Here is a 14251-nt window from a genome sequence, read left to right as displayed (position 1 = left end):
CAGAAGCATGGAAATATGTACAAACATTTGCACATATGCACAGCAATGGAATCCGTAAGGTCAGTAAGCAGCTGCCACACAGAGCTTGCTCTCTGCATTGCATCCTTCTCCTATCAGGTCTGTACTTAGCTAGTCAGACATTTGCTCTGTACTGTAGCCTATTTTAATTCTGCTATCTCAGCACAGAGATGCTTCATCCATCTAGTTATTTGTGTAATAATAGCCATTCATACACATAACCTGAAAAAAACAAATCATCAATCTCTGGTTAAGTCTGTGTACTTCATTAAAATTCCACAGGTGTGGAATTCCTACATAGTGCCTGAAGTTTCCAGTGCTAGTGATGTGAAGGTCATTCACCTCCAAGGAATGTTTTCCCAGTTGGTTATAAGCACAACTCCTTTTCCTCTTCACTGTGTGTCCATGCTATTGAACAATTCCATAAAGCTGTCATTCTTCTCAGAAGTTCCCACCAATGCCTATGAAGCCATCAGCAAATGCAATAGACATCCCTCCCCTCCACCCCACTATTCTGCCAAAATTAAAACACATCATGCTGTTAACAGGCATGGCAACTGAAAGTATAGAAAAGTACATGTCATACTTCAGAGATCACCAACTGAACAAACAAAAACTAGAAACACATGGAACCATCCTTGAGTCCAAACATCATGTGAACTTCTCTGACAGAGTTGCTTGTGCAAGCAAACTTATAGTATTTAGCTGCTCTCCAGCTTGTCCACTCACTCGAACACTTCTGTTTCAGTCCACCACAGCACTATTTCCATTACATTTGCATGTAATTGCAGATAGCTGAAGCAGAGAAAACAACTTGTCTGCAATGCCTCTGGGTTCCAGAACTGCCTCCTCCCCCTAGATTGTTAAGGGGTCTCATTTCAGACTTAGTTCTAGACTGGACTGTGGACCTCTCCTGGCTCCTAGCTTTACAGGGGCATTTTGTTTTCTGAACTCTATTAAGATGCTTCTTGGTAGGTTTCCACCACCATATAAGTTTATATTCCAGCATTCTTTCCAGTGCAAGGACACTCTTTTTAAGAACTAGAAATTTTGTCCAGACGTTCAAGAGAAAAAAGGTATTTTTCCTCTCTTTGACTTGTGGCCATTTTAAACAAAATTTTAGAGCTTTTCAGTCTCTTGCTTTCAAATGCTTTAACACAGATTGTAGTTTTCCCCTACTGTATCTTACCTAAAGCAATCAGCTTCCCTAGGGAACCAGCTTGATGATGCATCTGTTTGTTGTTCAATCTCTTCTGAACTCCTTAATCAACTGCACTTTAATGTTTTAGAGAAAAATAGGTGAAAAGGCAGGTCTGCACCTGGCAGTTCATGACAGTAGATGTCCAGGCAAAGGGCGACTTTTCCAGAAGGCTGCTTGCCCTCAGAAGCTCAACACAAAAAAAAAAAACCAAACTGGAAGAGCTAGCCAATAAGCACCTTGAGAGCACAGCTTCTGTGAAAACACATATTTTATTAGACTTCAGAGAACACTAACAAAGGACAAATCTTAAAGGAACTATGCTACAAGAATAACAGAAGGATGATTTGTGGCCCAATTTTTTGCACCATGATGACTAAGCCTATTCCCAGAAAAAGACAGGTAATAAAAATGCTGGTAAATTGGTATGCTGGGATTTTGTGAGTGCAAAAGAAAATGTCAAATGGAGGAAGTAAAAAACTGGATTTAGTGAAGCTATCAGAAAACAAAACCTTGAACTAATCAAATAACCACTCCTGTCCTAATACGGTCTACACATACCTGGGTGGGGATCTCCCATTGCTACTGCCCTAATTTAAATGTGACACCTTTCCCAAGCATTAACACTAACATACTCTGCTCTGTAGAAAGCAGTCTACTTTGGAAAAACAGTTCTTTTATTATTAGCAGTAGTATTATTACTATTTTCCTTTTGCTTCAGGAGTGCACCATTTCAAAGACAGTGGAGATGCAAACTGCTAAGTGGTTTGCCTTCATCATCACTCCAGATTACTAGCTCTCACAGATATTTCAAATTCTGTAACTGCTAACTGCCCTCTGCAGTAAGCAACAGTAATTTTAGTCAAAATTGTTTCCCATCAGCAAGAAAATAAAACTAAAATAATTTCTTGGAACTACATGTACAGAGACTTAAAATGTAATAGTGTCTTTTTCTGTACTGAAAGTACAGAAATGACCTAAAGCTAAGTCCAACTTATTTGCAAACAGATATTACAAAAAACCCCAACACAAACCTGAATTCATTGAAGACTTGGTGTTTTGTCTCAGCATTTATTAAGAAACCAATTCTCATGTGAACACTGTATCAAGGTAATACCAGCATGCAGGAAAGTACAAGGAACTAATAACAGACGTAAATCCTGTATAATTTTGTTTTTATGTTATTTTCAATCAGCATGTGGAATAACTATATATTGACAGTATGTTTTTTCATTCTACTCTATTATTGTGGAATACAATACTTTCCACAATGACAGGAGCTCTCCAAATCCCAAATCACTCTAGTTGTTTCTTGTTAGTATTCAAAATATTTTCTGGGACTACTGATACTTTATCCAGCCATATGCTAGTATTTTTCTCATGTCCAACAGGCAACAAGAAGAGACTGGATGACAGTTATCAAGAACACTCTATCTAGCTTTTAACTAACAAGATAAACTCACTGCCCTTCTTTAAATATACACTTAACAAGAAGAGCACGATGAGCAGGAACACAGATTACATCATATTTAAAGGAAGCAGTATCAGGACAAAGTCATCAGGTTTTTAATAGTAAAAGGAGCAGTATATGTCAGACTACTAAAACCTACAGTCTCATCCCTAAAAGTCAGCATTTCACTGACATACCCAGTACAGTTTTGTCTCATTCTCATCTCTGTACCCTATAAACTCTCACAAATGTAATGGTAACAAAAGTGAATAAAGAATATGGCTGCTTGTAAAACAGTGTTTGTTCTATTTCTGTATACATTTCTTGCAGTAATGTTTTATCTAAAATCTCTTCCATTTTATTTGGGAAAAACTACGTATTCTCACCAAGACAACACCCTTTGAGGTGTATCTTTTTCACTGTCCTTTTCCAGTAAAATTATAAATACTGCAGCCACACACTGATTATCAACCATCACAGAAGGGTACTATTACCAAAGTAATTCCTGCAAATATCTGAAAATCACTTTCCAACTCCCTGTATATTCCTACTTAATGGTCCTGGGAAGCACAAGCACCTTCTCCATACTGTCCATCTCAAATTCAGAGAATAAACTACATCTATTCTGTAGCTTGCAAAAGACCTGTATTTGAAAAGTAAACTAATACTTCAGGAGTATTCTCAAGCACAGCCCTTTCCTATAGAAGGCTTTACACAAGGACAATCTGATGGGTATATGCTATCAAACCCTACCAGGCCGACTAGAAATCTGCAGCTGCATGTTTCCTCTTCGTGAGTGCATACTGAAAAGGAAACTATTTTTCCTCATGATATACACTGGTAAGCATCAACATTTATAAGCATTTTCAAATTTAACTACAAGCATCTAATCGGCTAGTAAACTGAGTACTCTGCATATCCTATCTGCTCCAAGAATTCTAACAACTGTAATTTGAATTACATTTCAACACTTCTATTAGTCTGATTGTACCTACAGTAACAGTAAATTCTTGGGCTGAACAGATACTTACATTCAAATGCAGTGGCTTATTCATAATCCAAGACCTTGGCCTAGGTCTAGTAAGCTCTGTAAGAGCTGTGCCCCACAACCCTAAAACCAAGACAAGGGAAATTACTTATGTGACTAGATGGAGCCATTGCAGCCCAGATGGCTTCATGAGCATTACTGCCTTTTTGCATCTCTCCCATTGAAAGCAGCAGAGGCAGAAGTTTAACTTAGGTGTGGCATTACAAGGTACAGTTTATAAGCTCACACAAGTCCCCTGTAGCTAGCACTATAGATACAGACAGCTACAGCCCCCCCAGCTCCTGCAACCAAGAGCCTCACTCCCTTCAACTGCTGTCACTGCAAACCTGGTTGGTGCCAACACCTCCAGTGAGACGCCAGTTGCTGGCCTAGTTTCTACTCAAGCTGGACTCACTTAGCCGCTGCACACACATGGTATAGAAAGTGAAATTACATTGAGAAGTAGTTAAGAAAAGATCTAATAAAACAGGACAGACTGCAGGGATCAGGCACAGGGCTCAGCCAGACAAGTGTAAAGACTGGCCACAGTTTACCTATATTGGCCCTTTTTCTGTCTGGCCCTGTTTTGTTCCTTTCCCAACTCCCTTCCCTTGCCTATCACTTCCTCAGCTAGCACAGTCTCACTGACCTGCCCCAACAACCTGGACCCTCAGGTCTGCATCCTTATCAGTCACAGAATCCTTGTTTGTATGCACTTTTCTGACAGCTCATCAGTTAGTGTGACAGACCAGGTTTTGTTTCTTGTCTTTATCTCCATTGTTTGCTTGGCAGGTTTGTGTCTCTCTCTACATCTTGTTTATGGCTTCCTCCTTTCCCTTATAATACCATTTCATGAGGTCTACGATCAAATAATCTCACTGAAATAAACATTCCCACATTCTACTTACCCTCTTCAGTTAGTGACTGATCAGGTTTGGTCCTTTTATCTGTCTCCCTTACGTTTTGGTTCAACAGATTTGTGCCTCAGAATGTTCCTATTTATTTCTCCTTTTCTTATTATCCTCTTATGGTACTGAAAAGTTCCTTGACCAGACACAACTTACATGAGCTGATGCTCTCTCCTTCCATGTTCCCTTACAGATCACAGAACTCTTCCACTAACAGTATGCCACACAATTGTAAGGACTCTGTTAGATACTACAATCCAGGAAGAGTGAGATGAAGACTACTTCTGAAAACAGTAAAAAGTAACAAGAATATGGGAATAAACAACAGCACTACACCTTGTGCCCTAAACAAGAATATTTAATAGAAATGCAAAGGGTTGGTGTAGGGGATGAGAAGAATTTGTTATGGTAAACCAGGAAAGTTTGTCTCTCCCATCCAGATACACGAAGTCCAAAGGACATTCTATCTCCTTGCCATGATAAGCCAGCATAGTTCACACACCCTAACCTGCAAAAACTTTAGCATCAGTACACATGACAGAGGCCAGCTGCAGATCTTGGAATCCAGACAGCACCTGCACTACATCTGCCAGCTCCCCAATGTGCAAACCAGGACACTACATAAACATCGCATGTTAATAAGCATAGGTTTTATCACCCTTCCCTGCGGTGCTCTCCCCTGAGCTTCACTCCCAATCAGGTCCCCATTTGATTAGCACTGGTGTCTCAGGACTCCCACGGTGGTAACTCTCAGCTTTCACGAGAGCCAAAGCTTTCACATGCTCATTGTCCTGACTTACTCCTGAAGGATCCACACTTGCATTCTGTGTAAGTGGGGAAAAAAACAACAGGATGAAAAAAGTGGGATCATATTAACTTGTAAACTGACAGATGAAAAGCTCTTGGGAACCATGAAGTTTGACATTTCCTTTAAATATATTCTTAACGTTCTAGCTTTAAATAAAACCAGGAAGGAGCTACTTTAAGAAGCAACTATGAGCAGTAAAGTAAAACCCCTGTGCCACAAGTGGCAATAAAGTAACAGATTTTATGAACAAGTGGACTACTTCCAAGCCTAATTGATGTGCTTTTTTCAAGACAAAATAAACAAGGCTTATCCAGTTGGACTCAGAGCTGCAGGACAAAGAACTTGTCCATGTATAAAGATTTGCCAGCAGAATCATACTGCAATGACACACATCTTTCATTGGCAAAAGCTCTTTAGAGGAACTTCAGCTGACAAAATAAACATCAGAAATAAGAATCTTTTGCTAGTATAATTGGATTTGCCCAAAGAATTTTGCTGGCTTAGCTACATTGGCCAACAGAGTGATATTCCTCATCCTGCCAACTGTGTGCCATTCCAAATAGAGCATATAACACTGCTTGTTCAACTTCTGCAGGGTAAGCAGGATTCAGAGCCTTTGCTTCAACTCACCACCATTCACATAATTGTTATACATCTTTTCATGAATAAGAAAACACCTGGAACAGATACAGTGGTTTCTCTGGTAATAACTGCAAACTTGATACACATAATCTTGGTATAACAAAGTGATAGAGTAAAGGTAAATGGGTACATGGTGAGAAAATAAAAATTTTGATATTGATGTCCACACCCTGCATCCTTCCAGGCACTACACATAAATCCTAGAATGCAAAAAATGCTTCATTTTTTGTTTCTGAAGAACGATTTAAATTTTACCTAAAAACCTCATTACCAATAATATTCAGAGCCATTTCTTTCTAGCCAAGCTTTGATTCCAGAGTTGTGACCAGGACATAACTTGGAAATGTGGCTGTCTGGGTGCATACCAGACAACTTCCTGATGAAGGAACACTAAGGAAAATCAGAATTTGTTCTAATAAAAAATTCACAAAGAAATGCAGAGACCTTCACAAAGCTCCAAACTGTTTAAAAAAAAGTAGAGAATGAAAGGAAGGACAAAATGAGCCAATGTGATTCTGCAATTGATTTTCATGAAATGCTAAACGCAAGGCTTTTTGAGCCTTTTTACTGTGAAAGAAGTGCAACTCAAATAGTACTTTGGGGTACTTCAAGACATACCATTGAGACACAAAGTATCCCTGTGAGTGTCTATAGTTCTCAACTGAACATGTGATACATCTGAGTATTCAAAAAGGAAGACCATTTCTTTCAGTGCTTCAGAACTTTTTCTTAATTTTTTTTCTTAATTCTCACACTGCCAGGAATTAAGAAAATGAATCTGTAACTAGTACTTGGGATAAAAATTCTACAAACAGAGATCAAAAACCACTAAGCAGTTAGTAAACTGTTTCCTATAGCCACAACAAAATCTCAAAAAAAAGCAAAACAACAATTAAAAAGCAGTTAAAAACCCCCACCCTCCTCATGACATCTCTGTGGATTTATAAAGAAAGTATTTTGTACTTCAGACAGAAGAGTGCTTAGCAAGGCACATCATTCTGAAATGAAGCCTACAATGTTTCCTTTAACTTGCTTTTGAAATATGATTATATGGTAAGAAAGCTAGCCACTCCATCTTAAAATGGAAACCAATGTTCAACAGCCATGTCAGGTTGCTGGCACAAAATTTGCTGCAGCAGCTTTATATATATATATCAGGTTTCTTAGTAATTTATGTGATTAAAGAGCCCTTCTCACAATGGAACAGTAGAACTTTCCACAGTATTTAGTAAAAGGAACACGATTTGTAAAATAAGAGCAACATTACCAGACATGGTAAAAATATGCAAGTTCATCTCTTTTTTTTTGTCTTTCAAAGCTCTGATGGTATATATCAATTACACTGTTACTATAGCTAACAACTGTACCAAGAACATCCCTCAGTAATCTTTCCGGCCATCCATAATTCACTCATGACTAACAGGATTAATTCATTATTTACTGACCATGGGCACAAAAGCCAGTTTGTTCTTCAGCAACCAGAAATGACAATGAATCCTCCATGCAAAGTTTATTTGTAAAGACCTGAGGCATGCAATAGCAAATCGCACAGCAATAGCATAGAACTGTTTCAAAAAAAGCAGGTGACTGAAAGAAAGGCCAAAATGAGCCAACTCTTGTAAAAGTCCTGGGAGATAGCATCTGGAGTACTGTATGCAGTTCTGGGCTCTTACTACTACAGAAATACTGACATACTGGAGAGTCCAATAGAGAATTTTTTTACTTATGGTCAAACATTAAAAACTTGAATATTTAATTTGTTGCTTATTCTACGTCAGATTGACGTTTATCTCCAGTGCTTTCTCTGTATCAGTTTCTTCTCTGAAATGCACTTCTCACTTAACTGGATGTTTAGGATATACAAAAAAAAAACATTCAGAGACTGCTACATCTAAACTGCTTAAGTTTCACACAGTAAGTACTTGAAACCGTCCTAAGAATTTGATTATTAGGTATCAATTTCTCATTCCAAACACTGCAATATTACTTTGCTGCACATGAATTTAAAATGCACAAAAACATTAGGAAAATGCAAAAATATTAGCATCATATTTAGCACTGCAGGACTCAATAGCATTAAAAAAAGAAGGAAACCGTGTTTCTTATTTTCAAGCTCTACTGCTCATACAAAAGGGACAGTGAATACCATATCACAACTGTAGCACTCCTTTTCTAATACTGCAGCAGGTTTAAGAACTGAGGCAGCACACTGCCATCTCAAAATTCTTCAAATTGAATTTTATGAGTATTTGCTACTGCTTGCAGTACTTGCTGTGTGCAAACGAGAATCCTTTGAAATATGAAAAGCTTTTGCAATCATTTTTTGGAGGAATAAATCAAAGCAACTTAAATGCTCCAAACTCACAAAGACGTTAACAAGTATTTATTTTTGTATCACATCATCGTATTTTTTCTGAATGGGAATCCTTAACTCTCAATATAAAAACACCAACCAAACGTCAATAAGGGAAGAAACCTCAGCTGTACCTCCCTCTCTACTAAAAAAAAACCCCAATCGTTGGAAAAATATTAACTTCACCTTAAAATCCCAACTTATGGTCTCAGTTTTCAACTCAACTTTGTCAGTGGTATGTGTGATAGAAAATGGAAAAAAAATTGTGCTATTTCTGCAGATGCTCCCTGCAATTAGTATGTACTATGACAGTAAACATTTCAAGCTTTCTTAAAACTGAAAATTTAAAGAGTTCTGCAACAAACAGTACTAGTATCCAATAAGAATTTTAAAAAATATTTTCCATTAATCATTTTCTATCAGTCAATCTCCAAAATGCTTACCGAGATCTGAGATAAAATATCTGTGTTTTGACATCAGTACCTCACACAATATAGAAAGTGTCAATTTTCAGGTGATGGTGCTAAAAGCTATCTCTGGGCCTCCACAGAGTCCTGATCTCTTCTTTCATACGTAAACAGAACATAAATTTTTAACTAAAATCACAGAAATAAAGATACAGGAAGAAAACTTATTTTCCTATATGCAAAGCTGAAACACATTAAACTTTGCATGCATACCATTAAAATGCATTCATTACTGTAAAGAAATTTCTTTAAGTGTCATAAAATGTGCTGAAATTGACATACTTAAAATGATGCCAGGGCAAGAGTAAAGTGGTGAAATCAAGACAAGGTGTTCAGATACAAGCACATCTCAAAAAGATTAAGTTTTCAATTTTAAAAATAATTCTGGTCTTTCTGCTTTGTTGGGACAAGGGGTCTGAAGAGAAATCTGGCTCAAAATTGCTTCACAGCAAAGTATTCCCTACAGACAAGTTGCATATTCAGTGTGTATTCACTAATGATTTTGCCATTTAGGCATGTGAAGCTAACAACACAGGCACCTCAGCTGAGACAGGGTAATTACGACAATCATTAAAAGAAAAAAAACAAAATCACACTCTTTCCACTTAAAGATTTTTTTCCCTGTCTTAAACTGCGCATATATAGATGCACCAGGTATGCACACACATATATGAAACACAACATACATAAATGGACAAGCTGTCACTCGAGCACTGAAGACTGAAAACTTTTATTTGTGTGAATGAATGTTATACTGACTGTATCTGTTGACAAAGCATCAAAAGAACATCTGAACACTTATACCAAAAAAACATTACTCACACTACTATAACTGATGTCCATAATGGGCACAAGTGCAAGTCAGCATTTGAAATCTGTTCTCACTCCTCAGTGTAAGTGACAAATTATTTGAAATGGCAAAACTAAGAAAGAATTGGCGTTTTCTGTTAAGTTAACCAAAACAAGGAATAGATGAGAAAATACGGAAGGTTTTCAGCTTCAAGAAACAGCTTCTACTTGTGTAGATCTTTTAATTTACTTTAGAAAACAAGATTATCCTCACACCAAGTCACAGGAAGGTCTGCCAATAAAAAACAAACCACGATACACATTAGATGATATGCGAAGGAACACAAGCCTCACTCCCCCAAACACACTCAAATAACAGTTTGCCGACTCACTTCTTAAACCTCATCTCACCCCTTTGATAAGGAGAAAAAAAAAAGGGCATTAAGAACTTAAACCATTTAAGAAATTAGGTGAGATGTTTCCTTTTTCAAAACATTCTCAAGCTCTGCCCACTGTTGAACAACACAACAGGTAGCCGTAAACATTCACATACAGAAAGCAGAGCCAAAGAATACAAACACTGTATGAGGTCTCCATATTTCAATTTGAGAAAAAGTGTTCTGACTGTTCTCTGATACAGCAAGGAAATTAAATAAAGAGGAAGAAGGCATCACATATGGTCTCTAACCTATGCTCAGTACAGCTTCACATACAAAATGACCAAATGCATACTGGTATTACCAGGTCCTTTGTGTCCACATCTGAATGTTTTTCTCAAAGCCATACTCATCCACTTGAAACTTATTCATCTCCTCAAGTTCCTTTCAGAACACTATTTTAAATGAATTTTCTAGTCTTTCATGTCTCCCATCTCTTCATTTCCCATCTTGCTTTATATTCAGTTCAGATGTTTTCCCAAGACACAAACACAGAAGACAGATGAAAAATGCCCTCCCTCAGTACTTACTAATAAAACAGTCTTTAAATCTCTTTCCAAGAATTAGATTTTGAAAATGCAGCTCATCAAAAATACTCATCACATACCAACTTTTTTAAAGAACAATCCCAACACAGATCATCTAAAGAAATAACGTAAATAAGAAAACTCCTGAATTTTAGTCTAGAATGCCACCTCCTGTAGCCTTCATGAAGACTGCCAGACAGAGCATCTGCTCAGCAGCACCATAAACTGTGCCATGAATGTTCTCATCCCTTCTCACACAATTTACTGTTACTGCAGTGTGACAAAAAAAAAAAAAAATTGACCACCTCTGTCAGAAATTAGCAAAGCTGGCGAAGACAGACCATAAGGCTAAGAGGTTCTAAGGTTCTGTAGAGAGAATGTAGCTGACTTAATGCAATTTCTGAGTTTTTCTAGGATAGAGGTGTTCACAGATTTTTCAACAGGCACAAACCTGCAAGACTGATAGTATGAAAGGGCTACTTAAACTGAAAGTAAGCAAAGCACACCATACATAGTGGTGCTCACATGAAGCACTAGGAATTTTTGTAGTATCTGAGGTAGTAGTGGGAAATACAAAAAAAGCAAAGTTATTGAAAATAAACAGGGAGATAAAAAATTCTGAGACAGCAAACATGGAATGTATTTACTGAAACCAGGAACTGTAGTCATTAAAGAAAGAATGTCACTATTTTCCTGAGAGGAGAAAAGCTACGGAATCAGTCTTTTTACTGCTACAATGCCAACAGAAGGCAAGTCAGATATACGCTGCTTACCTCCTCTTCTACCAGGTGAGGTATAGTTCCAGTGCAATCCAGACAAACTGGTTGGAAGGCAAACAGCAAAATACTTAAGGTGTAAAAGAGCTTCCTTTCCCTCTTTCCGCTTCCCACTGCTCTTAAAAAGCTGCTATTGTTAGCAGTTAGTGATAGTAAAGACCAAACACAGCACCAGTTTTCGATGTTCTGACAAACAGACATCAGCAGAGGGCACCAAAAAGCAGAACAAGTTTCCTTATCTTTAAAGAGTGTAGTAAAAGAGGAACCTACCCGCTCCCAGGAGAAGATAAAGAGTAAAAAAAATGAAAACCATCCAGTTAAATCATAAACGTAGTCAAGTTCCGCCCATAGCAGCATTTAAATATTCTGTATTAGATTATTTAACTTGATATAAATTCTTATATAGGGAAAGAAGCCACAAGTTCTATTTCTGTATGAACTGACTAAGTCAAGCCTGTATCTTCCACAAGTTTCAACAATCAATCCTCCACAGTCAAAACAACTTTCTGACTGAAAATAGGAAAAAAGAAGTTCCACATCTTTCCTCTACCCTTATATCTGCCTTTCAAATCCTTCTGGGGCAAGAGCAGGTGGGGATGGTAAAGCTACGTACAAAGACCGAGAACTTTGCAAATCAAAGACTTGCTCTGTACAAATTCTCATTAGATTCCCTAGCAATTCAGCCCACGGAATTTCTACAAACAAACATGTATGACAGCTTTGACTTACAATGAGACTACAACTTCTTAGTACAAGACTACAGCTCAACAGCAGGTCTGAAGAAGTAACATCCCTTCCTAACTACACCATTTTTACACTTCAGTAAGACTTTGCTTAAAAACCGCCACAAATCTTAAAGACTTTCTTAGCAAAGAGTTGAAGAAGTAACTTGACTTCATCAACAGCATCACTTTAAATCATAAAAGTTATCTCTTATTATAAAGTGAATAAACTGTATCAAAAAATTCATTTAGACAAGCTGACACATAAACTTGACAAATCACAACAGTAACTGATTCAAGTAATACCAGTTTCTGAGTCAAATCCTTGTATTTCAGAAAAAGAAAAGACAATTATATACACCACTACAACTACAAAGCAAGGACTGCTCAACATGCACCTTTAATTTAGTATTTATTACACCTGTATTAATTAAAAAACCCCACGAAGTGAACCAGATGAGAATCAAATTAAGTTTAACCGGCTCTGTAAGTCCGTGAGATAATGAAGCACGATTCACAAAGCAGATTCATGAGACCTTTAGAAGACCCTTTTATTTACATACCACTTTTCACAATTAACACTTTTCACAAAAGTGTATCTCTAGTAACAGTTCCCCGAAAACTTTCTCCCCATGTTACTCTATGTGTGCATAGGTTTCGTTTTTTGCCAGAGATTTGGTGATTAAGGAAGATCAAAAACATTATCAACTATCACTAGCAATGCAATCTGATAAAGAACCTATTTGTTCTTCCATCTTGTACTTAATCCTCTAATGACTGCACCATCCTTTCTCTTACTGCACACATTAGTATCCAAATGCAGGTTTTTTACTCTCAGAACAGTGAGTCTCTATTACCACAGCTGCAATACCCCCTTGAAGGTACAAAAGATAATGTAATACGATGCTGCAAAGCAGTTAAGGAGTCTGTTGGGTCCGCAGATAGCAAGATCCCCGGGATGTGGATAAATATCATAAATTTGGCAAATACAACCAAAGCAGTTGCTTCAGTGAATGACATTTAAGAACAAGAGTATCATCAGCCACACCAAATCAATTGTAATGCAATTGTATTCAGAACCTGAATAACGCAGACTTCTAATAATCCTGTTCATCTTACCATTCCAGCTGCCCCACTGTACATGTGAAGAACTTATCAGGAAATACACATCTGCTTCTAATACTACCTCTAAAAATCTGTTTCAAAATGCAAATGCGATACATTCATAAACATTGTCATGACTTCAAGTTCAATGAACTTCTGTGTAAGTAATAACTAAGCTACTTGCTCTGAACTGTTACAACTTGAAACTGATGTCCTCAGTTAACATCTCAATGCACAGTCAGTTTAAAAACACACTTCTTAAGGAAACAAGATGCAACTTTACGGTTTAAGCATAAAAAAAAGAAATCCCCTTTGTGTCATTTATGAATAGGAATTAACTCATGTGTACTGAAAAACACTGAATGCCCTAACATGTATGCTTGCTAACATCAGTGTTTACTTAAACAGCTGTCCTTTTGACTAATATAAGAAGATTAGAGATACCTAGAGACATCATTTTACTATACGGATGGTAGGACCTTCAGTGCTTCAGAAACACTTGCCACCGCCTTGCACATTGAACCTGCCTGTCTGAGGACAGCACACAGCACTGCAGTTCCGGAAAGTCTGTTAATTTTTAGGTTCCAGTTCTACCTTTTGTCAAGGCAGATAAAGCAACTTTAACAAGATCAGACAATTACACCCCTTCCCTAGCTCTCGTGCACCTCGCGGGCCGCCCCACGTGGAAGAAGCTCGGGCTCGCCGTCGGCCCAGGCCACTGGGCCTCCTCCACCCACTACCTGTGCGGACGGCGTCCCGGCGCCGCCGGGCCCGACGGGAGATCTCCCCTTCCCCTCCCCGGCTGACGAGCCGCGGGCACCAGGCGGCGCCGGCGAGGCCCTGCTCCCCGCGCAAGCCGCCGCTCCCCGCGCCGGTACCTGCGGCCCTGCGGCCCCGCCGCGGCTCCCGCGGGGCTGCCCCGCCTCGACCTCGGGGCCGCCGCGGCCGCCCCGGGCCGGGCCTGACCCTTCCGCGAGCGCTTCCGGGAGCGCGGCCCCCACCCGCGGGCCGGTGACGTCACTCCC

General features: G+C 38.6%; 1 protein-coding gene across 7 annotated transcripts in view; it reads right to left on the bottom strand.

Annotated features, from left to right (window-relative positions):
- Positions 1-14251, bottom strand: part of RNF38 (ring finger protein 38) — a 104349-nt gene that overhangs the window by 28284 nt on the left and 61814 nt on the right. The window contains exon 1 of one of the 7 annotated variants that reach the window (XM_039567114.1): positions 14105-14165. The exons of 4 other annotated variants lie outside the window; for them this stretch is intronic. Coding sequence is in view for 1 of the 3 variants with exons in the window: in XM_010400077.4 (XP_010398379.1) it covers positions 3698-3721 (24 nt within the window). In the remaining 2 variants the exon portion in view is untranslated. Of the gene's footprint in view, positions 1-3697; positions 8709-13966; positions 14048-14104; positions 14166-14251 lie in introns of those variants that run through there. 2 more of the 7 variants (XM_039567113.1, XM_010400077.4) reach the window with 2 other exon arrangements.

The sequence above is a fragment of the Corvus cornix genome, chromosome Z (genome assembly GCF_000738735.6).
Source record: "Corvus cornix cornix isolate S_Up_H32 chromosome Z, ASM73873v5, whole genome shotgun sequence".
Lineage (NCBI taxonomy): Eukaryota > Metazoa > Chordata > Aves > Passeriformes > Corvidae > Corvus > Corvus cornix.
The sequence above is the reverse complement of the archived record's forward strand: the minus strand, read 5'-3'. Positions and strand labels throughout refer to the sequence as shown.